Source organism: Scyliorhinus torazame, chromosome 1 (assembly GCF_047496885.1).
Source record: "Scyliorhinus torazame isolate Kashiwa2021f chromosome 1, sScyTor2.1, whole genome shotgun sequence".
Lineage (NCBI taxonomy): Eukaryota > Metazoa > Chordata > Chondrichthyes > Carcharhiniformes > Scyliorhinidae > Scyliorhinus > Scyliorhinus torazame.
Window position 1 is genome coordinate 333,800,037 of NC_092707.1, and position 22,788 is coordinate 333,822,824.

Sequence of the window (22,788 nt, forward strand, 5' to 3'; positions counted from 1 at the left end):
GACAACCACAGGCCTTGCCTATCTGGTCGCCTGTCTCTCACCCTCTCCAGTTCCATACAAAGATTACACGGGTTGGATGATATCTTAGATTCCCGCGGAGGCTGCCCTCGTGGTGCTGCTGGCAGTCCAGGTGGCCCATGTATAAGGCCATGCCCCGTACTCCAAGGACCCGGCTTTCCATTAGGCCACGGAGGGACTCAGAAGGGGAGGCAGGCGACAGCCGAAGATGCACTGAGTGTTGGTGCTCCTCAATCTATGCCATAGCCTGACCTTGTCTATCTGTTGAGTGATTGCTCACACCCATCATGTCGTGTGCCTGGGTAGGGGGGTGGTTGGCCCGCATTGCGGAAGAGTGTCCGAGGCGTCATATTTCTAGTGTGCAACGTTTTTGAATGTTGTACATGTGTGTCTTCAACTGTCTGTCCCTCCCCCTCACTGCCCTCCCAGTGATCCTCCACCTGCTTAGCCTTCCGTGTTCTACCGCTGCATCTAGATGTGTCCCCAGGAGGACCATCAGAGGTGGAGACATCCTGCTGTCCACCGCACCCATGGCTTTTGATGCCCCCCGCGGGAATAATCTGGGGGCCCATTGCCGGCAGCAGATGCCCTGCTGTGCCACTCTGTTCCGGGGCTGACTGAGACGTGGCGTTGCCAGTGTGGTGTCATTCGGGATTGCTGATGATTGTCATCGCCACTCTGTAGGGTAGCTCCGAGTTGGTGCCCAGCTTTCCCGCCCTCCCACAGGGCCCTGGGCTCATCTCGGGATTGAGGGACAGCTCGTTCGAGCCTCGGCTGCCCCTCTGTCATCTGGCTCTGCCAATACCTGCAGCGTGATGTCAACGCCCTCGGCGATGCTCCTCAATAACTGGGATATGCTCTGAAGCGCCCCGGCAATGCCCACTTGTGACTGAGAGACACCTCCCCCAGCGATTGGGGCATGTTCTGGGGTGCCTTGGTAATGCCCACTTGAGACTCGGACATGCTCCAGTGCGCCTGATCAGGCTCCACCGGGGACTGGGACATGTTTCCCAGCGACTGGGGCATGCTGTTGAGGCATTAAACCATGGCCGTCACTGATTGAGGAGCGCCTTGTACATTTCCACTCATGCTGCTGATGTTGTGCACAGGCTCTCCACTGCGGTCGCCACCCTAGTAGTGTTGGCCTCCGGAGCTATTTCCTGCATTCGTAGCCCCTAGGACCCCTCCAATCGACTATGGACCTACTGGAGTGTCTCTGGCATTTCCCCACTGAATACCGTAGCTGCACCCTATCGACCGCATCACTCCAGGGATACCAGGTCCAGAGGCTCAGCATTTGACTGGGACCCAGTTCCGGCTGCTGTCTTGCCTGGGCATTCCTGTCTTCACCTGATGTGCATCAGCAACTGCGTGGTGCTCAGCAAATTATGCCCCAGAAGACTACCCACTACTGTCGCCCACCGAGGTGCGTGTGTGTGTCTGCACTGGTGGAGGGTGGAGGTGAGAGCTGTGTCGCAAATATGGTGGTCTCCATGTAGTTCCACTCCGAAGTATTCTCATGGGCAGGGGGTGGGGGTTGACAGAAGAGAACCACCCCGGATGCGTCAGTACCGTCGGATGGAGATCCTGTGAAAAATAAACATGAGGGTCAATGGGAGAGATGGGTCAGTTTGTATGGCATTAACAACTCTCACATCTGATAGCTAACCTGGGTGTACTCCGTGGATCCTCACTTCTGCGCCATATGCCAAACTCTACATCAGTCTGTGAGGCCTCGTTAAGTGGATCAATTAATGTTTGATACCGGTGAGAGCCTCGCTGGGCTAAGCACCGGGAGGCTTGTGCCAATTCCCTCTCGCTACCATGCTTAGAAACGTTTCCATTAGATCGTGTCCTTTGTCACTTTTTTGGGCCCTGGGGAGTTTCTTCACAGTTAAACCCGCACGAAGAATTATTTTCATCACTGGGGAGCTGAACCCGCTGACGTGACCGACTTCTCCGAGTTCGGGCCATCATTTTGAACGAGTGCTCCAATCTCTAAAGGCTTGTGGCTTCTTCACACTCCTCACCCATGGGCAATGACACTCCCCTCCCACACACATGGGTATTACCTCACCCTACCCCCAAGTGATGTCAACCCACTATAGGATTGCCTAGGGCACCCCTCTTTTCAGGTCCTCCCACGCACCCTTTTGGGCCGCCCCCACTTACAGGACCCCACCCTTCGCCCCCTCCTCAACCTTCAGAGGCTCCTCTACACCCACCCTGCATCCCTCCCCTAACACTTCGTACCTCCCCTCTATCTTCCTTTCTTGCGCATGTTCCCCGAGGCTCTGACCCTTTGCAGTGGCACCCTGGCAATGCAGCTGCCTGCTTTGCAGTGCCAGCCGGGCACCTTGGCAGTGCCTGGATAGCTGTGCCAAGATGCCCACATTCCAGGAGGAGGGCCAGGGGCCTTACGGCCCCGGGGCCTCCCATGGCCCAGGACACCCCTGGGTGCTTTTCCACATGGTCCACTTTTGTGTGGATCAGTACTGGACGACGCATGGTTGGGGACTCCCTGGGGGAGCTGTTAGATGCCGGAAGCCCGGTTGTTCCCCAGTGAGCACGCATGTGGGGTTAAAACCTACCTCAGCGCGTGGATCTTGGTCATGCCCATTGTGGGCAGTATCCCGATCGCGACGCCTCGCAAGATCTGGGTAGATCTTGCGAGGCGTACTGTCGGTTTGGAAGCTCACGGGAGGCATCTACCGGCCCATTTGGTTGCGACATAGCCAGCAGATCACACCCTTGGCTTTCTGGAGTCTAGGAAGGACTGACGTTTTAAAACAATTAGTAAAATTATTTAAATGAATGAATAGCTTTTTGGAAAGTAAGAAGTTATCTAAACCTTTTTCCCAGGCAGCTGAATTGCAAAAGTCTGTTACTAAGCTAAAAGGAGACAAGGATTGTGCTCAGAATAAACTGCTACTGTGGATGAAAAGCTGTAAACAGCTTGAGCATGAAAAGGAGTCATTGAAAAAACATATTCGGCAACAAGAGGAACTTCTTGCAAAGCTACAGAAAAGCCAGATACTGGGTAAGTAAAAGTAAAGTCGCCACATCTCAAGTGAGGGTCAAGGTTGAGAAGGTGGAGCCTTTCTGAACCCTCATTGTTCGCATGCTCTGCACTATGAACCAGCTGTCCCGTGAACTGAGCTAAATCGGCCCCCAACTGGGCAAGTAGACAGAAGACGAATCCAACATTTGAATTAGAGAGAAAACAGTTGTTATGATGTGGCAGGTGGTAATTGCTTAAATCCCAAAGTGAAACCTAGGACAAGTTATCACAACAATTTGTATTTTGTGATAAGGTATCTGTGCTGATGCTATCACAACAATTTCCATTTTGTATAATGAGAAAGTATCTGTGCTGAAGTCAGCACAAATTTCCAACCACTCTCAGAGATTATAAATATTAAACGTAAACATTTATCAAAGAAAATAAATCTTAAACACACATGGTTACATCTACACAGTTAACTGTAGGTCTACAAACATTTCCGGCGAGGTAAACTTAAAGCTTAACATCCTTTTTAGATAACAGTCCTCATAGATTTTCCCTATAAAACATCCAGTAAAACTATCACAAACATCCACTATTGCAACAGGTTCTGAGGATGGCTGCAAGCTGCTTTCTTCACAGATTTGTTTGCAATACGCACGCTGTTCAAGATCTCATGACCACATCTACCATTATAACATTTAATCCTCTTTAACTGCGTTTCTCTCTCATTTTTAATATCTTGGGCGTGATTTCACAGCATCGCTGCGCCCGAAAAGCAGTTCTGTGGGGCACAATGTGGCCGTTGAAATCTGGGAGACCTCGCAACGGCTCGCGAGATTCAATGCAATCTCACGAGATGTTGAGATATGAATCCCGCCTTCAATGGCAGGGTCACCTTTTAGCAAATCTACATATTCGAGTGAGGCAGTAGGCTTCATTTCAAAGTGCAGATTCCTGAGGTATCTGAGGCTTTGGGGTTCAACCCCTTTGCCTCAGACCTCGGATGAGCGCTGTCTAGCACGGTCCCCACAAACAGGGACCAGAGAGTATGGCACTCGGGGTCTCCCCGAGGCCCCCAACTGCATGCCCTTTGGGCAGGGTAGTGCCCGGGCACCCTGGCAGTGCCACCTGGGCACCCTGACAGTACCACCTGGATGCCAGCCTGGCACTGCCAGGTTGCCTAGGTGACACCAGCCGGGGACCCTCTCATATTGCATTTGTGCTGGGGGTCGGGGATAATTTCGGGGCCTCGGTGATTGGGACGCTATTTTTAAATGGCGTCCCGATCTCTCGCTACAATGGAGTTACGACGAGTGGAGCTCCCCACTGTACAAAGCTGGGCTATGTATGGCCTCGGCCGTGCGTTCCCCGTTCAGGCCCCTTATTCAACGCGAGTCGCATTGAGTAGCCACGTGCTTCTCGGAACTGCGAATGCTGGGAAACTCAACATGCTCGCTAGGGGACTTTGTTCCCTTTTGGGAGAATCGCTCCCATTGTATTTACATCCCTTTGGAAGTCCTTTTCCCAAAATATATAGATCTTTCATGTAATTATTTGGGCTGCTAATTTTGGGTATAAATAACCTTAATACTTTTCTTTATTCAGTTATGTTTTGAAATACAACAGTTAAATGTCAAGTCACCTTCTTTATCTTCCTATTTCTATTCATCCTACTCACGTTAGCTATACTCATCTCCACTTCAAAATACTTACAAACCCCTTTTGATGTTTTTCACTTTGCAGTCTGTCTTCAGTCTAAATTAGCCACACACACACATGCCTGTTTCAAGTATACAGTGACATTGGGAAAATATGGAAAAGTATGATATTTTTGTCTCACAATTCAAGTTCAACCAACTTTTTCAGTTAAAACAAATATTTGTATAAATACAATAGCATTAATTAACCTGAATTTATCCAGCCTGTGCAAAGATTTCAGAGATTAATACATTTTAATCTTTCTAACCTTAGAAGGTCCAGATTCACAGATAGAGAAACTAACTGCTGAGATGAAAGAACTAAAAGAGGCACTGGAGGAAAAGACAAAAGAAGCTGATGAAAATATGGAGAAAAATTGGAACCTAATCAAAAGCAGCCACAAACTAGAGGAGGAAAACGAAATGTTAAAGAGTAGGGTTGTCTTGTTGAACAATAAGTTGCAACAGCTGAATACTCGAGATGAAAACGCTGTTGCAGAACAAGTTGCTGGACCAAGATCAGTTGTGCACAAAAAACGTGAAAAGAGGTTACCTGGTCAGTCAAACAGTCAGCAAAAACATCTGAATTCTCCAGATGTGAGCCGTATTGTAGGATTGAATTTGGATGCTCCGTTGGAATTGGCTGTGAACAAAATTCACAAAAAGTGCCCAGAAAGTAATTTGAATCTTACTACAAAGAGAGTTAGAGCATCTGAATCCAAGGGGGAACGTGATGAATTGAAATCAGAAGCTCTGGAGAATTCTGCAAAGAGGACAAGAAGTGATAAAGAGCTCGGGGTCCTTTTGAGGTCAACTGCACAAGATAAAACTTCACATGAACCAGAGGGCCTTCCACACTTAGTTAAAAAGGGTAAGTTTATTCAATGGTGCACCAGTGAATCAGAATGAAAAGATTGATGCCATTGTAAGTGTAAATTTGCTTCTGAAGTTTTATCAATCACTAAAACTTGGAAAACGTTTCCTGAATTAACTGATCTAGCATTGACATGACAATTTGGTTCTGATCATGGGAATTTTGAATTGTGAAAAATCAACCTGTTTCTTGCAATGGAGAAAATCCATATTAGACCTTGGGTGAGGATTGGGCTTGGCTCTGGTCTTGATACTTACAGTTCAGGCCCATTTATGAAGAGTAACAACTTGGGTGGCACACCAACATCTGCCAGCACTGCATAAAGCAGACACACATTTGTACCCTACCTGATTTTCCTTTCTGTTAATTTTAACAGAGAGGAGAATCGGATGAAATGTAAAAAGAATGCTTGATCCGCTATTGTTACTTCTGTACCTCTCTCTGCCCCTCCACCCACTACAACCACAGCAAAGTTATTGTCAGCCCTCTTCAGGAGAAAATGGAGGGTGATGAAGATGGGTTTCCAAAACCCACTTGATATTCTTTTCACAATTTAAGTGGTAAACAGCAGCTGAATTATCCTTTTTTTTTTTACATGCTTTAACCCTCCAAATAGAGTTTTAGTTGTTGATCAATAATATATATTTAGAGAATAAAGTTTAACTAACAAAATGGGACAGGGTAACATTCAGAGGTGGCGGGATCAGAAACCTGGAAGAACAAAATTCACCCTGCACCTGCCAAATTTAACAGAGGACTTGATTTACATTTTTGTTTTATTTCCAAGCTGTAGCTTGGGAATATTGAGGGGCTGGCTGTTGGGGCAGTGGATCATCTGCACCAGGAAGTGGGCAGGAAAGATAGATGCTCTACATATGGGAATCAAAACTTTCGCAGTGGGTATTGAAAGAGTTAGTTTGGAGGCCTGGTGGGGTTTGAATGTAGGGTTGGCGTGTGGAAGGGTCAGGGATGGTTGGTGATCTGGGGCTGGATTCTCCGCACACCGACGCCAAAATCTCGTTCGGAGACGGGGCGGAGAATCCAGTTTCAGGCATGAAATTGGGACCAGTGCCGGTTCTGCGATTCTCCGCCTCCCGAAAAGCGACGTACTCGGGGAGTACAACGCGCCTAGTATCCACCACCTGAGGCCATTGCTTGAAGCCCGCCCCGTTATCCTCCGCCCACTACCGGCTGAATTCCCGACGGCGTATTTCTAATGTGGTCCTGCCATTCGGGATACTCGTGAGGCAGCTGCAAACCCGGTACGCGGACGCCACAGTCGGGGGCGGACCGATCGGAGGGAGGGAGGGGGGGGGGGGGGCCTCATTCGGGACTGTTTTTTTTTTGTGCGGGCAGTCCGGTTTAGGAACGCGGCCGATCGGAGGCACTATTTCTGCGGTCCAGGTCTGGGTCCGCCATGGAGCACGGCCCGGCCACTGGAGGCCGCCGCCATGCGCATGCCCGGCCTCTGACCCGGAAGTGCGGGGGGGCCGTATCGGCAAATGGAGCTGCGAGCTCCACGACAGCTGCCTGCTAGCTCCCTGCAAGGATGCAAATCTGGCCTTTTGACGCCGGTTTTTCTGGCGTAAAAGACCACAGTTTTCATGACTGCGTGTGGACATAGTCCCTGAAATGGAGAATCCAGGCTCAGGAGTGGGGTTGGGGAAAGATTGGAAGGGTTGGTAGTGGGAGAGATTGGAAGCCTCGGGGTCAAAGTGGGAGGCTTTAGACATTAAAAAGCAGGTCCTCTAGGGTAGTAATCTCAGGATTACTGCCTGTGCCATGTGCTAGCGAGGCTGGGAACAGGGAGATAGTGCAGCTGAACATGTGGCTAAAGAACTGGTTCAGGAGGGAGGGCTTCAGTGTTTTGGATCATTGGATGTCTTCCAGGGAAGGTGGGGCCTGTACAAGAAGGACGGGTTACACCTGAACTGGAGGGGCACCAGATCCTGGCTGGGAGGTTTGCTAGTATGGTTCGGGTGGGTTTCAACTAATGTGGCAGGAGGGTGGAAATCAGAACAGTAAGCCAGCAAGTATAGAGACCGAGGATGAGCATGGTACCAGGGCCAGGCTGGCTAAGAGGAGGGGCAGGCTATGGGAGATCGAACTCTGGGCCTGGAGGTCTGGACTGCATCTGCTTCAATGCATGGAGTATAACAGGTAAGACAGATGAACTTAAGCCTTGATTCATGCGGCAAACTTGGGATGTAGTTGCTTTAAAGGAGACTTGGTTAAAAGGACTGGCAGCTAAATATTCTGGGATATTGGTGTTTTAGACTACAGAGGGGAAGGTAAAATAGGTGGGGGAGTTGCAATACTGGTTAGAGAACATATTACAGTTGTACAGAGTGATGACACCTTGGAAGAATCAAGTAATGAAACACTAGGTAGAACTCAGAAACAGGAAGGGGCAGCCACTATAATGGGTGTGTATTACAGGCCTCCCAACAGCCCACGGGAAGTTGAAGAACAGATATGTAAGCAGATTCTGGATAGATGTAGAAATAATTGGGTTATTGTAGTGGGAGACTTTAATTTTCCTCATATTGACTGGGAATCTCTTAGGGCTACGGGTCTGGATGGTGAGGAATTTGTTAAATGTGTCCCGGAAGGTATTTTGGAACAACATGTGGATAGTCCGACGAGGAAGGGGGCTATACTGGACCTAGTACTAGGGAACGAGCCTGGCCAGGTCATCAAAGTTGCAGTGGGGTACATGTGGCGAACAGTGACCACAATTCCGTAAGCTTTCGGATACTCATGGAAAAGGGCGAGTGTTGTCCTAGGATTAAGATGCCAAATTGGGGAAAGGCTATGTACAAGCAGATTAGGCAGGATTGAGAGGCTGTTGTTTGGGAGCGGCTGTTTGAGGGTAAATCCACATTTGGCATGTGGGAGTCTTTTAAGGAGCAGTTGATGGGAGTGCAGGCACGTGCCGATGAAAAGGAAAGGCAGGATTCAGGAACCGAGGATGACCAGGGAAATTGCGAGTCCAGTCAAAAAGTAAAAGGATGCATACATGAGGTCTAGGCAACTAAAAACAGATGAAGCACTTGAAGAACACAGGAAATGTAGAAGAGCTCAAACAGGGAGTTAGGAGGACAAAGAGGGGTCACGAAATGTCCTTGGTAGACAGGATTAAGGAGAATCCCAAGGCATTTTTATATGTATATTAGGAACAAGTGGGTAGCTAGAGAAAACGTTGGTCCACTCAAGGACAAAGGAGGGAAATTTTGCGTAGAACCAAAGGAAGCAGGTGAGATCCTTATTGAGTACTTTGCATCGGTATTCACAAAGGAGAGGGACACATTGATTGGTGGTGTCTCAGAGGGATATGTAAACACTTTAGAACAAGTCATTATTACGAGGGAGGAAGTGTTAGGTGTTTTAAAAAGTATTAAGGAGGCAAATGCCCAAGGCCAGATGGCATCTATCCCAGATTACTGAGGGAGACAAGAGATGTAATCGCTGGGTCTCTAACAGAAATCTTGTTTCCTCATTGGCACAGATGAGGTTCCAGAGAATTGGAGGATAGACAATGTTGTCCCGTTATTTAAGAAAGGTAGCAAGGACAACCTGGGTAATTATAGGCCAGTGAGCTTGACGTCAGTGATAGTGAAATTGTTGGAAAAGATTCTCAGAGATAGGGACGGGTTTCTCCATCCCACCGCACCAGATTTCTGGTGCAGCACGCCGTCGGGATTCTCCGTTTCCCCGGCTGGTCAATGAGGTTTCCCATTGTGGGGAAACCCCAGGGCTGCCGGCAAAATGGAGAATCCTGACGGCAAAGAATTCAGCCAAGGATCTATGTACATTTGGAAGTGAATGGTTTTATTAGCAAACATAGCATGGTTTTGTACGAGGGTGGCCATGTCTCACTAATTTAATTTGAGTGTTTTGTGAAGGTGACAAAAATGATTGATGAGGGAGCAGCTGTGGATGTTGTCTACATGGATTTTAGTAAAGCATTTGACAACGTCGCTCGTGGCAGGCCGGTGCAAAAGATTAAATCACACGGTCGGGGCTGAACTAGCTGGATGGATTCAGAACTGGCTTGGCCATAGAAGACAGAGAGTAGCAGTGGAAGGGTGTTTTTCCGAATGGAAGTCTGCAATTCGTGGTGTTCCGCAGGGATCAGTACTTGGACCTCTGCTCTTTGTAATATATCTAAATGACTTGGAAGAATGTTGCTGGAGTTGCAGATAGTGATGAAGATTGTCAGAGAATACAGCAGGATACAGATAGGCTGCAAAATTGGGCGGCGAAATGGCAGATGGAATTTAACCCGGACAAATGTGAGGTGATGCCTTTTGGTAGATCCAATTCAGGTGAGAGCTATAAAATAAATGGCAGAACCATCAGGAGCATAGACACATAGAGGTATCTGGGCGTTCAGGTTCATAGATCCTTAAAAGTGGCAGCACAGATGGAAATTTACATAGAATTTACAGTGCAGAAGGAGGCCATTCGGCCCATCGAGTCCGCACCGGCTCTTGGAAAGAGCACCCTACCCAAGGTCAACACCGCCACCCTATCCCCATAACCTAGTAACCCACCCAACACTAAGGGCAATTTTTGGACACTAAGGGCAATTTATCATGGCCAATCCACCTAACCCGCACATCTTTGGACTGTGGGAGGAAACCGGAGCACCCGGAGGAAACCCAGGCACACACTGGGAGGATGTGTAGACTCCGCACAGACAGTGACCCAAGCCAGATTCGAACCTGGGACCCTGGAGCTGTGAAGCAATTGTGCTATCCACAAGGCTACCGTGCTGCCCGTGAAATTACCGTGAAATGGTGGTAAAGAAAGCATACGGCATGCTTGCCTTCATCGGACGGGGCATCGAGTATAAAGGTTCACAAATTATGTTACAGTTATATGGAACATTGGTTAGGCCACATTTAGAAAATGGTGTCCAATTCTGGTCACCACACTACCAGAAGGACATGGAGGCTTTGGAGAGAGTACATAAAAGGTTTACCAGGACGTTGCCTGTTATGGAGGGTATTAGCTATGAGGAGAGATTGAATAAACTGGGATTATTATCCGTAGAAAGACAGAGGCTGAGGGGCAACCTGATCAAAGTTTATAAAATTATGAGGGGTATAGGGTGTACATTTGGAGGCTTTTTCCCAGGACGGAAATGACAATTACAAGGGGGCACAAGTTCAAAGTGAGGGGGATAGTGGAGGTGTGCGGGGGAAGTTTTTTTTTTTTACTCAGGGTGGTGGTGGCCTGGAATGCACTGCCAAGTGAGGTGGTTGAGGCAGATACGTTAGCGACCTTTTAAGACTTATCTGGATAGGCACATGAACAGACGGGACATAGAAGGATATAGGTGGTTGGTCTAGATTGGACACGTGATCGGTGCAGGCTGGGAGGGCCGAAGGGCCTGTTCCTGTGCTGTATTGTTCTTTGTATTGGAAGAGTTCATGTGAAGTAGAGATCGGGTGGAGGGATGTTACAGGAGGATGGGCGGGACTGGGGTTTGGGGTGGTGGAAAGAGCTTTGAAAGTGTCGTCATGGGGATTGAGTGAAACAGCTAAACGGATCCGGCAGCCTTTTCTTTTTAGCAGATGGGTTTCCGAAGGTCTGGGAAATCCAACCAATCAGTGTTAAACTTAGAAGTGGTGTTTAATTCTGAGGGACACAGCCTCATTTTAATATTTAACTGCCCAGCTTGCTTAGATTTGTTACCTGTCCTACCTAGAAATGGGTTTTGTTTACATTGCACCTGACATGTGCCCACCAAATTTTAAGGTTCAAATACCCGCATCATCCCTGACAGATGCAAGTCAGGTGGCTCAAAAATGCTATGCCTGGTGAAGTCTTCAACAAAATCAAGCCTCTGGCAGTGTCTGTGATCTTTCGCTTGAGGGTCCTAATAATACTGCAAATCAATGCCTTAATGGGCAGGGTGAGTCTGATTGTAAAATGTTATAGTTTATCCAAGCACATTTTCAACGGCTGATTAACTAATTTATGTAGGATTGTTGGGTATAACAGGTTAAACAAATATTGATAATGAGACAGGTTTGTCTATTTCAGTACCACTGGTAAATGTGCAGTATCATTGTATCTGATGAGGGTTGTATTTTCTCCTTTTAGGTTTTGCAAACATTCCTGCTGTATCACATAGTCCCTACATATTGCGCAGGACAACCTTACTCAACAGAGCTAGTTCTGAGTTTGCCGTTCAGAGCAGGATATCTCCCCACAGGCAGACACAACATAAGGGAGCTGCACAAACCTGTAACAAATCAGAGATGACAGCAGAAGACAGCCATGCACAACAGGTAACATTCAACAGATGCAGCACTTCCTATGTTGATGTAATTGATATAGAAATATTGGTCTACTGGTGGCATGTGACGAAACAAATGTGGCTAAAACTGATGAAATTTTAGCATTGTATACTATTTTCCAGTGTTGTGCAGTGAATTGGATAAAGGTGAGAGGCAGAGCTAATAAATTATTTGGCTAATCATTCCTTTGGTCCTGTGGCATTTTGTATAGGGTGGGGAGGGGTTTGGGGATCTGAGAGCTTGGAGTAGTGGGAGAAGTACTCCTTTTCAAACACTTGCAGTGCAGCAAAGGCCTTTTTAAAGTTCTCCTCAACATGGTCGACTAGCTTTCCTAGCTGGCCACTATAAAACACGCACAACAGGTTAAATCGCAGGCTGCCAGTTTTGTTAAGATAATTAAATTGCCAGTCCTGCTGCTGGAATTGGCTGCCCACACCTTGTCCCACCTCCATTAAATTTGAAAGTTGGGCAGGTTGGGATTAGATTTGAGATTTTTTGACCAGATTCCAACCGACCCACTTTTGGGAGTTAAACTTCACCCCTTTCTCAGTGTTATTTTTTTTCTCATTTCATTGCCCTTCAATTCAATTTAGGTCTTGCATCTGGTTAAATAAATACATTATATTTTATCTTGCATTTTCTCCACTCTTCATTCGTGGGCTTTTATTATTTTAGATTCTGGAACTATAACAGCTTTAGCAACTTGCTGCAGAATGTTAGACAATTATTTGTCAAAGCTTTTCCTAAAAGTACATTTACAAATCATAACATCCTTTGGAGTATAGCACAATTATTAGTGCAAACATATGACTGCCATTTTCTCTCCATGTCTGCTGCTCTGTACCTTCTCTTCTATTGCATGTTGTTACTATTTCATGTTTATACCCTTCTGATTGCACTCCCTCCTTATCACCAGAAAATTATTTGTGATGTCTGCTCACATCATAGGAAATTTCATGTTTTGACTTTAATTATCATTTGTGTTCCTCAGCACCCAACTGAATCTACTCGTTCCTCTCCAGAGTTATTTCTGGAATCATTACCAGCTATGGCAGAGCCACCTCTCTCATCTTTAACAAACACTCAAAATAAAATGGGCTATGATACTTCTGGTGGGAAGCAATCACAAAAACGTAGATGTTCACCGAATGCAAAAGAATCAGCAGAACAAAATAAACCACACAAGGAACAGATTACTATGAGCAAAGAAAGTGAAAACTGCAAAGTACAGTGAAACAATGCAGTAGAAATTGAACAGTTCTTGCAGGTGTACTTCTGCAATAGTTACGTTTTTTGGAGATGCAAAATAGAAAATACCAAAACTGACTAAAGTCCAATGATTTAGAGAGATTAAGGCCTGAAAATGTCATCTGACATCACCCTTGAAAAGGTATTGATTTTGAACAATTCAAACGTTTAAATATTCTATGATTTTGTAACAAGCTTTCTGCATAAAGCTTAATTTTGTTTTCTAAAGTTGCAAAACTTTAAGTCTGTATATGTAGGGTATGATTTCACACCCAGTTTCATAACCAGTAACAATCATCATTCAATACATGTGAATATATATTAATATACCATCATTTAAAACTAACTTTATTTGTGAGAGACAATTTACTTCTGCTGTTTTTGTTATATTTTCATCGTCAGCTTGTTTTGTCTTTTTCTAGTATTTTGTACACAACTTGTACAGAAATTAATTAAAACTAATAGAATTTCAGTTAAAATTGTGACTGATTTTATTTGACAAAACTTTAGCTTCAATCTTTTGTAATGGTATTATCCATCTGAATGGTAGTAAAGAGGTTATATTACTGAACTATTAATCCAAAGGGCAGGATAATCCAAAGACTCTGGGGAAAGGATATGGCCCAGTTGCATATAATTAGTATGACAGAATATAATGGAACAAGATGGGCCACCTGGCATCGACCTAGACATAGAACATACATACATACAGTGCAGAAGGAGGCCATTCGGCCCATCGAGTCTGCACCGACCCACTTAAGCTCTCACTTCCACCCTATCCCCGTAACCCAATAACCCCTGCTACCCCTCCTAACATTTTGCACGCTAAGGGCAATTTAGCATGGCCAATCCACCTAACCTGCACGTCTTTGGACTATGGGAGGAATCCGGAGCACCCGGACGAAACCCACGCAGGCACGGTGAGAACGTGCAGACTCCGCACAGACCGTGACCCAGCAGGGAATCGAACCTGGGACCCTGGCGCTGTGAAACATCAGTGTTGACCACTGTGCTACCGTGCCGCCCATAGACACCAGACATGACAAAGGCACACCCAGCCCAGTCAAAATTCATCAGAACATTGAGGAATTTGTGCCAAAATTGAGAGAGCAAGGACAACTTGACATAGGAATGCACAAAAAACAAGAGTCATACCTTACAGTCAACTTCCCAAATGCCTCCACCACTGTTATGGGCCAGGGTTTAGAGAATCCCAAAGTGTATCATGGAGTTCACCTGACCCACAACTTTTAATAGATTGTGGTATGTGGAGCACACGGCTTACTCTACAGGTATGGTACAGCAGAAAATGGACCAGTGGTTTTTAAAACCAATGTTTATTCTATGAACTCACGTTAACCTTTTTAAAACAAACAGTGAATATCTTAGCAACTATTAATTCAAATACACCCCCCAAAGAATACAACACTAAATAATCTGTATGCTGTCCTTTTTATCATCCAAAAGACTTAACAAACCTTCAAACAGGAGCACATTAGGGTTTACATTCAAGACTGAAAACATTTATAATTCTTCTGAATTCACCAAATGATTAAGAGATAGTTTTTCATGGCAGAGATCAACAGCAGTGCAGCTCACACACACCCAAGCTCTTCTCAAACTGAAACTAAAAGAAGCAGAAGTGGAGCTCGGCTCCACCCACACTCTGACATCACTCCAGTAACATGAGCAGCTCCTTTCTTAAAGGTACATTTCTTAAACACCCATTTCTTAAATGGTACTCTCACATGACACCTCCCCCCACCCCCAAGAAAACAAACCCCATCAACTTCAAGATGGTTTCATTTTTCACCTTTTCACCATCCTTTAAGAAATGCACACAGTAAATATACATTTTGTTTCAAAAAACAACACACGCAAACAGGTATAATAATATAGTCCATTTTTTTCCCCGTTCTTCTTCCTCCAACTGAAATTCGTCTCAATTAACAGTCTTTGCGCAAGAAGGTCTCTGCACGATCTGTCCATTACACCATGCCTCGGCATTTCTCTTTAAAGTCATATAATGTAGCTCAATCTGATCAGAGTCCCATGCATTTCTCCAACACGAGCATTGGTTATCACAGTTTTCAGGCAGTCAAATGCCTGTTGACACTCCGCTGTCCATTGACATTTTTTACATTTCTTCAGCAAGTCCATCAGTGGAGCAATCATGCAACAAATCCTTTGCACAAATGTTCGATCAAATCCACTCATGCCAAGAAATCGCATGATTTCCCTTCATCTCGAGGGTATCGAAAACTCCTCAAGGAAAGTGACTTGGACTTTTCCAAATTCACTTTTGGCTAGGTTTATCACCAAACCCGCCTCCAGAAGTCGACCGAATAACTCCATCAGATGTTTTAAATGTTCTGTCCATGTCTGGCTCAAAATTATCTGATCGTCTATGTATACTGCACAATTGAGTAATCCTGAAACAACTTTGTTAGTTAACAAAGTTGAAATGTGGCTGGGGCGTTTTTCATGCCAAATGGCATAACTTTGAATTGGTATACACCATCTGGAGTCACAAAAGCTGAAAACTCCTTCGTCCTTTCGGATAAAGGTACCTGCCAGTAATCTTTAAGTAAATCCAATTTGGAAATACAAACCGATTGTCCCACTTTCTCAATGCAATCCTCCAAACGTGGGATAGGATAAGAGTCCATTCTTGTAACTGCATTAACCTTTCTATAGTCCACACACAACCGTTGGGTACCATCACTATGGGTGAGCTCCATTGCCTGCAACCCACTTCAATTATGCCATTTTTAAGCATACTCTCAATCTCTTTGTTAACCTGTGCCAATTTTCAAGGGTTAAGTCTGTATGGATGTTGCTTGATTGGAACGGTATTTCCCACATCTACATCATGTATAGCCATTTTAGTACTTCCCAATTTATCGCCACAAACTTGCCCATGTGATAGCAATAAATCTTTCAGGTCAGTTCGTTTTTCCTCTGGAAGATAACTCAACAATTTATCCCAATTTTTAAGAACATCCTCATTTTCCAATTTAATTTGAGGATGGTCAAATTCACAGTCATCTGGATTTGATTCGTCACTTTGAGTTAGAATCATTAAAACCTCCTTTTTCTCTCCATCCCTTTCAAAGTACCTTTTAAGCATATTCACATGACACACTCGGTGATTCTTCCTTCCATCTGGTGTTTTTACCACATAATTCACCTCACTAAATTTCCTTTCAATTTGATAATGTCCACAAAACCTAGCTTTTAAAGGTTCACCTACCACTGGTAACAACACTAAAACTTTATCTCCACTGGCTAAACTACGAACTTTAGATTTCTTGTCCGCGACCCGTTTCATCACATTTTGTGCAACTTTTTGCCTAGCCAATTCACCTGCTCTATTTAATCGTTCCCTAAAATTTGACACGTAATCCAATAATGTAATTTCTGATTTCTCACTCACCAATTATTCCTTAATCAATTTTAAGTGGTCCTCTTACCTCGTAACCAAAAATTAGTTCAAAAGGACTAAATTTGGTTGACTCATTAGGTGTATCCCTAATTGCAAACAGTACGAATGGAATTCCTTTATCCCAATGCTCTGGATAATCGTGCCAATAAGCCCTCAACATTGTCTTTAATGTCTGATGCCACCTTTCTAACGCTCCCTGCGATTCTGGATGGTACGCAGTTGATTTAAATTGTTTTATTCCTAAGCTATCCATTACTTCTTTGAATAACCTCGAGGTAAAATTTGATCCTTGATCCGTTTGTATTTCTGTGGGTAGTCCATATCTCGTAAAGAATTTAAGTAACTCCTCCACAATCTTTTTAGCTGTAATATTACGTACTGGAATGGCCTCTGGAAACCTAGTAGACACATCCATTGTAGTCAAAAGATATTGATTCCCACTTTTTGTTTTAGGAAGCGGTCCTACGCAATCAATTAGGACCCTTGTAAAAGGTTCTTCAAATGCTGGAATGGGTATGAAGGGCGTTGGTTTTATCACTGCTTGAGGTTTCCCTATCACTTGACATGTGTGACATGATTGACAAAATTTAACTACATCTTTATGTAGTCCAGGCCAATAAATATGTTTCTAGATTTTAGCTTGAGTTTTCCTTATCCCCAAATGACCTCCCACTGGTACCTATGTGCAACTCGCAACACCTCCTTTATATACCCTACCGGCAATACTACTTGATGAACTTCTGCCCACTTTTCATCTGCCTACATATGTAAAGGTCTCCATTTTCTTATCAGGACATCACTTTTACAGTAGTAACACTCTGGTATACATTCAGATTCGTCTTCCGTATATGCTTTCTGATATATCCGTTTTATTTCTAGATCTTTTCGTTGTAACTCCGCCAATTTTCCTGAACTAAAAATATCCACCTCATCCTCCACCTGTTCTTGTTCTTTTTCAACCATCTGATCAAAAATCGTTTCTGACAATTGCACTTCAACTTCATCTTCACTCTTTGATTTCTCCTCTTGTCTTAACCTGTGACTTTGCGACCTTGTTACTACACAATCCGGAAAAATCCCAGGATATTCGTCCTTCAACATTTCAGTTGTCTGATTTTCCACTGGCTTATCAACAACAGTAGGCATCACTCCCACTTGCGATCCAGCTATATCATTACCCAAGATAAACTGTATTCCTGGACAAGATAGTTTCCCTATTACTCCTATTACCACTTCACCACTCTTTACTGGACTTTCCAACCGTACCTTATATAATTGAACACTACTCCTCTCACCCTGAATTCCACATATCACCACCTTTTCTGGCAACATTCTTCCCCAAATTACATAACTCCTCATCTCTTACCATTAAAGATTGACTAGCTCCCGTATCTCTTAAAATTGTGACTTCTTTACCTGCTCCTGACGCACATGAGTAAACTTTACCCACACAAGTAAATTCTTTAAAGAGATCTGGCACCTTCTTATCAATCACCTCTTGATCAGGCTGTACAACCTTTTGCACCTCCCTCGCTTCATTTGGGCTTTCCTTTACCACTCTAACAAATCCCACTGTCTTATCCTGTTTTACCACATCAGCCTTCCCGTGCTTTTCTTCAACTACCAACACTGACTTTACATGGCCTAGTTTATTACAGTGAAAACATTTGAAACTTTTCACGTCTCTTCCACCCTCCTGGATTTCTGTTTTAACCTGAGGTACACTCTCCTTATTTTCTCCCATCAGATCACCTTTATCTTTACCACTTGAGTATTTCTCATGTTCCCAGTTTCTATCCCTCACAGGCTGAAACTGATGTCAGAAACCAAGTTTTGATTTATGAACTAATTCATAATCATCTGCGATTTCTGCTGCTAACCTCTCAGTTTTAACCCTCTGCTCTTCCACATGAATTCTCACTGCATCAGGAATTGAATTTTTAAACTCCTCCAAAAGTATAATTTTTGAGAGCTTCATACATTTGATCTATTTTCAAAGCCCACCTATCAGAATTACTCTGTCTGAGCCTTTCAAACTCCATGTATGTTTGACCAAATTATTTCCTTAAATTTATAAACCTTTGTCTGTAGGCTTTAGGCAAGATGGATTTTTTCACCTCCTCATACCTCCTCCGGTAGTGATGCAAACACTTCACTAGCTCTACCTACCAGCTTTGTTTGAATCAGTAATACCCACATGTCCTGTGGCCATTTCATTTGTTTAGCTACCTTCTCCAATGAAATGAAAAAGGCTTCTACCACCTCCTCGTCAAACCTTGGCAATGCTTGGACATATTTAAATGGATTCCCACCAAGCCTTCGACTATGATGCTCTTTCTCACTATCCTCATCACTATCATCCAACTGTACGTTTCCCTTTACGTCTGCCAATTTTAAATGACTGTCATGTTTCATGGCCATTTTCTGAAGTTCAAACACTCTCTCTTTATCATTTTCCCTGATCTGTATCTCCCTTTCTCTTATTGTTCTGCTAGGGCTATTCTTTCTTTTCCCCTTTCTTCTCTCTCCTTTTCTTTTTCCTCTCTCTTTTGTATTCAAGCTGCTTTAATTCTTTCACATGTTCCATTTGTTTAATTTGCAACTGAATTTTTGCCATTTCCAATGAGTCAAACTGCATCTCAGGCAACTTTAAATGCTTAGCCACAGCCATAATTACCTCACCTTTTCGCATTTTGTAAGGTAATGTTAACTGCAATGTTTTTGCCAACTCTTAACAGTCTGCTTTTAGTCTCTTTCTGGAAGGTTCTGCGTGTGACAGTTGTTATGGGTCCGGGTTTACAGAACCCCAAAGTGTTTCATGGAGTTCAACCGACCCACATCTTTTAATAGATTATGGTGTGGCTATGGGATAGCTCCGAATAATTGTATGGAAATGGGGCTTAAGTGGTGATAATTGGTTTCACGCCACGCTACGGTGAGGTCCCGATTTCGCCTACGGAAGCGGGCAGGTTGCATCGCATACTGTATGGCGCCTGGCAGGGTTCTCATTTTTGGCCTCCCGCTATTCACAGGCCTCGTTTTGCTTGAGTGTGAGCATAACGAGGCTGGAGAACGGCATCCCTTGTTTTGCGGGTTTTATTGTGCGGTTCCGGAAGGAATTGTTCAACTAATAAATCTGAAGTTGTCCCTCAGTTATGTCAAATTCTCAACTATAAGCATGGTAGCACAGGGATAGCACTGTTGCTTCTCAGCTCCAGAATCCCAGGTTCGATTCCCGGATTGAGTCACTGTCTGTGCGGAGTCTGCACGTTCTCCCTGTGTCTGGATGGGTTTCCTCCAGGTGCTCTGGTTTCCTCCCACAAGTCCCAAAAGATGTGCTGTTAGGTGAATTGGACATTCTGAATTCTCCATCTGTGTACCCGAACAGGCGCTGGAATGTGGCGACTAGGGGCTTTTCACAGTAGCTTCATTGCAGTGTTAATGTATGCCTACTTGTGACAATGAAGATTATTATGTCATTCAGTTGAGATATAATGGGCTGGATTCTGTGTTGGTAAAACTAAGTCCCCACGGCGGCGTGAAAACGATGGGTTTATATGGCGGGAGAACTGGTGCAAAACGGCCACCAATTCGCCGTTTAGCTGGGGGCTACCAGGGAGGCAGCGTAGAGGTTCCAGCTCTCGCTGCTGATATGGCCCGGAGCATTGCCGGGTCTGTGGTCGCGCATGCGCACGGCGGCAGCCTTCAGCGGCCGCGCAGTACTTCATGGCTGACTCAGCCCACGGATCCGGATCGCAAAAATAGTACCCCCCCTTCGGCCGCTCGCGGGCCCCGGACTGCCCGCCCACAGTGCCCTCAGCCCCAAAGATTCAATCCAGCGGATTGGCCCTGCCCCGACTGCGACACCGCCGGACTGAGTCCGCAGCCGCCACGCTAAGTTAACGACGGGTGAGACCACACGTGTCCCATGCCGTCAGGAACCCAGCCGTTCGGAGACGGAGCATCGCGGGGCGGGCCTTAGGCAATGGACTGAGTGACACGAAAGTGGCGCTGCCCCCGATTTTGGCATCATCAGGGATTCTCCCCTTCGCCAAGTGCGATTTCGAGGTCAGGGAGCGGAGAATCCAGCCCCATATGTTTCAACAATAAAAGGGAGATAACTGGAAGATCAATCACTTTGGTTGCTTAAAAGCATTCTCAGAATTTCTTAAGAGTTATATTATTGAAGCAGATTGTTTGGTCACCTATTTACCACCAGGGATTGGTAAATTACAAGTGGGTTTGAAACGTAAAAGGCAAAAAACTGATAATTACAAATATTAATAGCTTAAGTAAGCTGCAGTACATCTTGAGACAGGTAACAAAACATAGTTGGTCATCAGAGATATCTATGAAGAACACTGATCTTGATAGGTGATATGTGGTACATCCTTTTTATTTTTATTTTGCTTGAAAATGTAGAGAGCCTTGTAGCGAGTATATTTCTCAGGCTTTCAAGTTCATTCTTTTTTGGGCTTTTTCCCAGATATACATTTCCATTTTCGGCCAGGGCTGAGCTGTCATTCGGTGTACTCCTGTAGGATCGTCTTTAAATTAGAACAGTTACTTATTATTGTAGTATGCGTTCTGTGGGATGTTTTTGCCAAAAAGCCAGGTTTTCTGCGCTGCTGTACTGTGTTTGGAATAGTTAACAGCGGGATCTGTTTGCAGCTCGTTCCTCAGGTTTTGTAGTATATTTTTCAACTTGCCCTACAAAAAGTTAAAGAAATATTTGAATTAGTTTTTATCCATTTTTTAATACAGTGTAACTGCATGCCCCTTAGAACTACAGCATTTCATTGAACTGCGGAAAAGGCTAAAGCAAAGTTAGAAATACCAATTTTATTTTTCCAAATTTATGTTATTTTTAGGATTATACTGCGTATTTAGTAAGGATCAATGTAAGAAATGGTGGTGCTAGGGAGAAAATCACTTTTCATTTCAAGCACTAGAAGTTAATGTCAGAAAATTGCAGGTCAATTATTATATCTGCAGGGTGACACAGTGGTTAGCACTGCTGCCTCACAGAGCGGGGACTGTGGTTCAATTCGGGCCTTGGGTGTGTAGCCATCTGGGATGGCCACTTCCCGATTACAAAATGGACACTTTGCAAAGATTGCAGGGAAAATGGACAATCCTGAGAAAACAAGCAGGTTCAGGGTTTGTCTGCATATTGGAGCCGCAGCTCCCAGACAAGACCAAAACTGTAGGCCCATTAGCATATTAATTGCCCATCTCCGGGAACAAAAGAGTAACATTTGAGTAACCGATACTAAGGCAGACACCCCGGCGCCAGAGAAGACCAGAACAAAGCAGGCCAACGGCCACCTAAGACACGCCCAGCCATCAGGGCACCCACCCTTTGATTGGATGAAATCGATAGGAATGATCGAGAAACGGCCCAATTGATTGGGGCCAAGTTCAAGGCCCGCCCAAAAGAGCGCGAAGCCCCTTTGGGTATAAGAAGGAGCCCCCAAGAGAGAATCATTCTCTTGGACCCGGCCAACACCAAGGAGAGACCTGTCCACCAGCTGCACCAGAAGCAAGAAAGTCCAAGGTCAACGCACGCTACCAGACAGACGACCTTAGCTGTTATCCCGTACCAGTTCCACCCCAGCAGCCTCAGAACCGAACAACGGCCATTGTTCCTCTGACTGAGTGGGCGCCCGAATCTAAGTATAGGCTTTAGCAGTAGTGATAGTTTAGCCTGTAGAGTTTCGTGCATGAGTATATTTAACTGTGTGTGTAAATAAATAAGCATTGACTTTGAACTAACTAACTGGTGTATCGAGTCTTTGATTAGTATTCGGTTTGAACCTTGTGGCGGTATCGAAAAATACCTGGCGACTCTAAAGCAAACTTAATTCGAATTAAGGCGACCATATTGACCGCCATATTCAGTGCCAACGAAAGAGAGCAAAATTGCACTTTCTTCCGTGGCTGTGTGGGTTTCCTCTGGGTGTTCCGGTTCCTCCCACAGTCCAAAGATGTTAGGTGGATTGGCTATGCTAAAATTGCCCCTTTGTGTCCAACAATGTGCAGGTTAGGCGAGGTTACAGGGATAGGGTGGGAAGTGGTAGGGTGCTCTTTCAGAGGGTCGGTGCAGATTCGATGGACCAAATGGCCTCCTGCACAGTAGGGATTCTACGGGGCAGGAAATGATCAAATGCCCGATAAAGCTCTAGGAC

General features: G+C 44.9%; 2 protein-coding genes across 7 annotated transcripts in view; one reads left to right on the forward strand and one right to left on the reverse strand.

Moving 5' to 3' along the window:
* The window catches only part of cenpf (centromere protein F), a 133,920-nt gene extending 120,286 nt beyond the window's left edge, over positions 1 to 13,634 (forward strand). For all 6 annotated transcript variants that reach the window (XM_072509026.1, XM_072509042.1, XM_072509051.1 and 3 more), the window contains 4 exons: positions 2,881 to 3,058; positions 4,997 to 5,593; positions 11,711 to 11,898; positions 12,899 to 13,634. In XM_072509026.1, the coding sequence (XP_072365127.1) occupies positions 2,881 to 3,058; positions 4,997 to 5,593; positions 11,711 to 11,898; positions 12,899 to 13,141 (1,206 nt within the window). In that variant the 3' untranslated portion in view covers positions 13,142 to 13,634. The remainder of the gene's footprint in view (positions 1 to 2,880; positions 3,059 to 4,996; positions 5,594 to 11,710; positions 11,899 to 12,898) is intronic.
* An 842-nt stretch (positions 13,635 to 14,476) lies between these two features.
* LOC140425144 (spermatogenesis-associated protein 7 homolog) overlaps positions 14,477 to 22,788 on the reverse strand; it is a 378,775-nt gene continuing 370,463 nt past the window's right edge. The window contains exon 11 of the mRNA XM_072509088.1: positions 14,477 to 21,310. Within this exon, the coding sequence (XP_072365189.1) occupies positions 21,164 to 21,310 (147 nt within the window). The 3' untranslated portion in view covers positions 14,477 to 21,163. The remainder of the gene's footprint in view (positions 21,311 to 22,788) is intronic.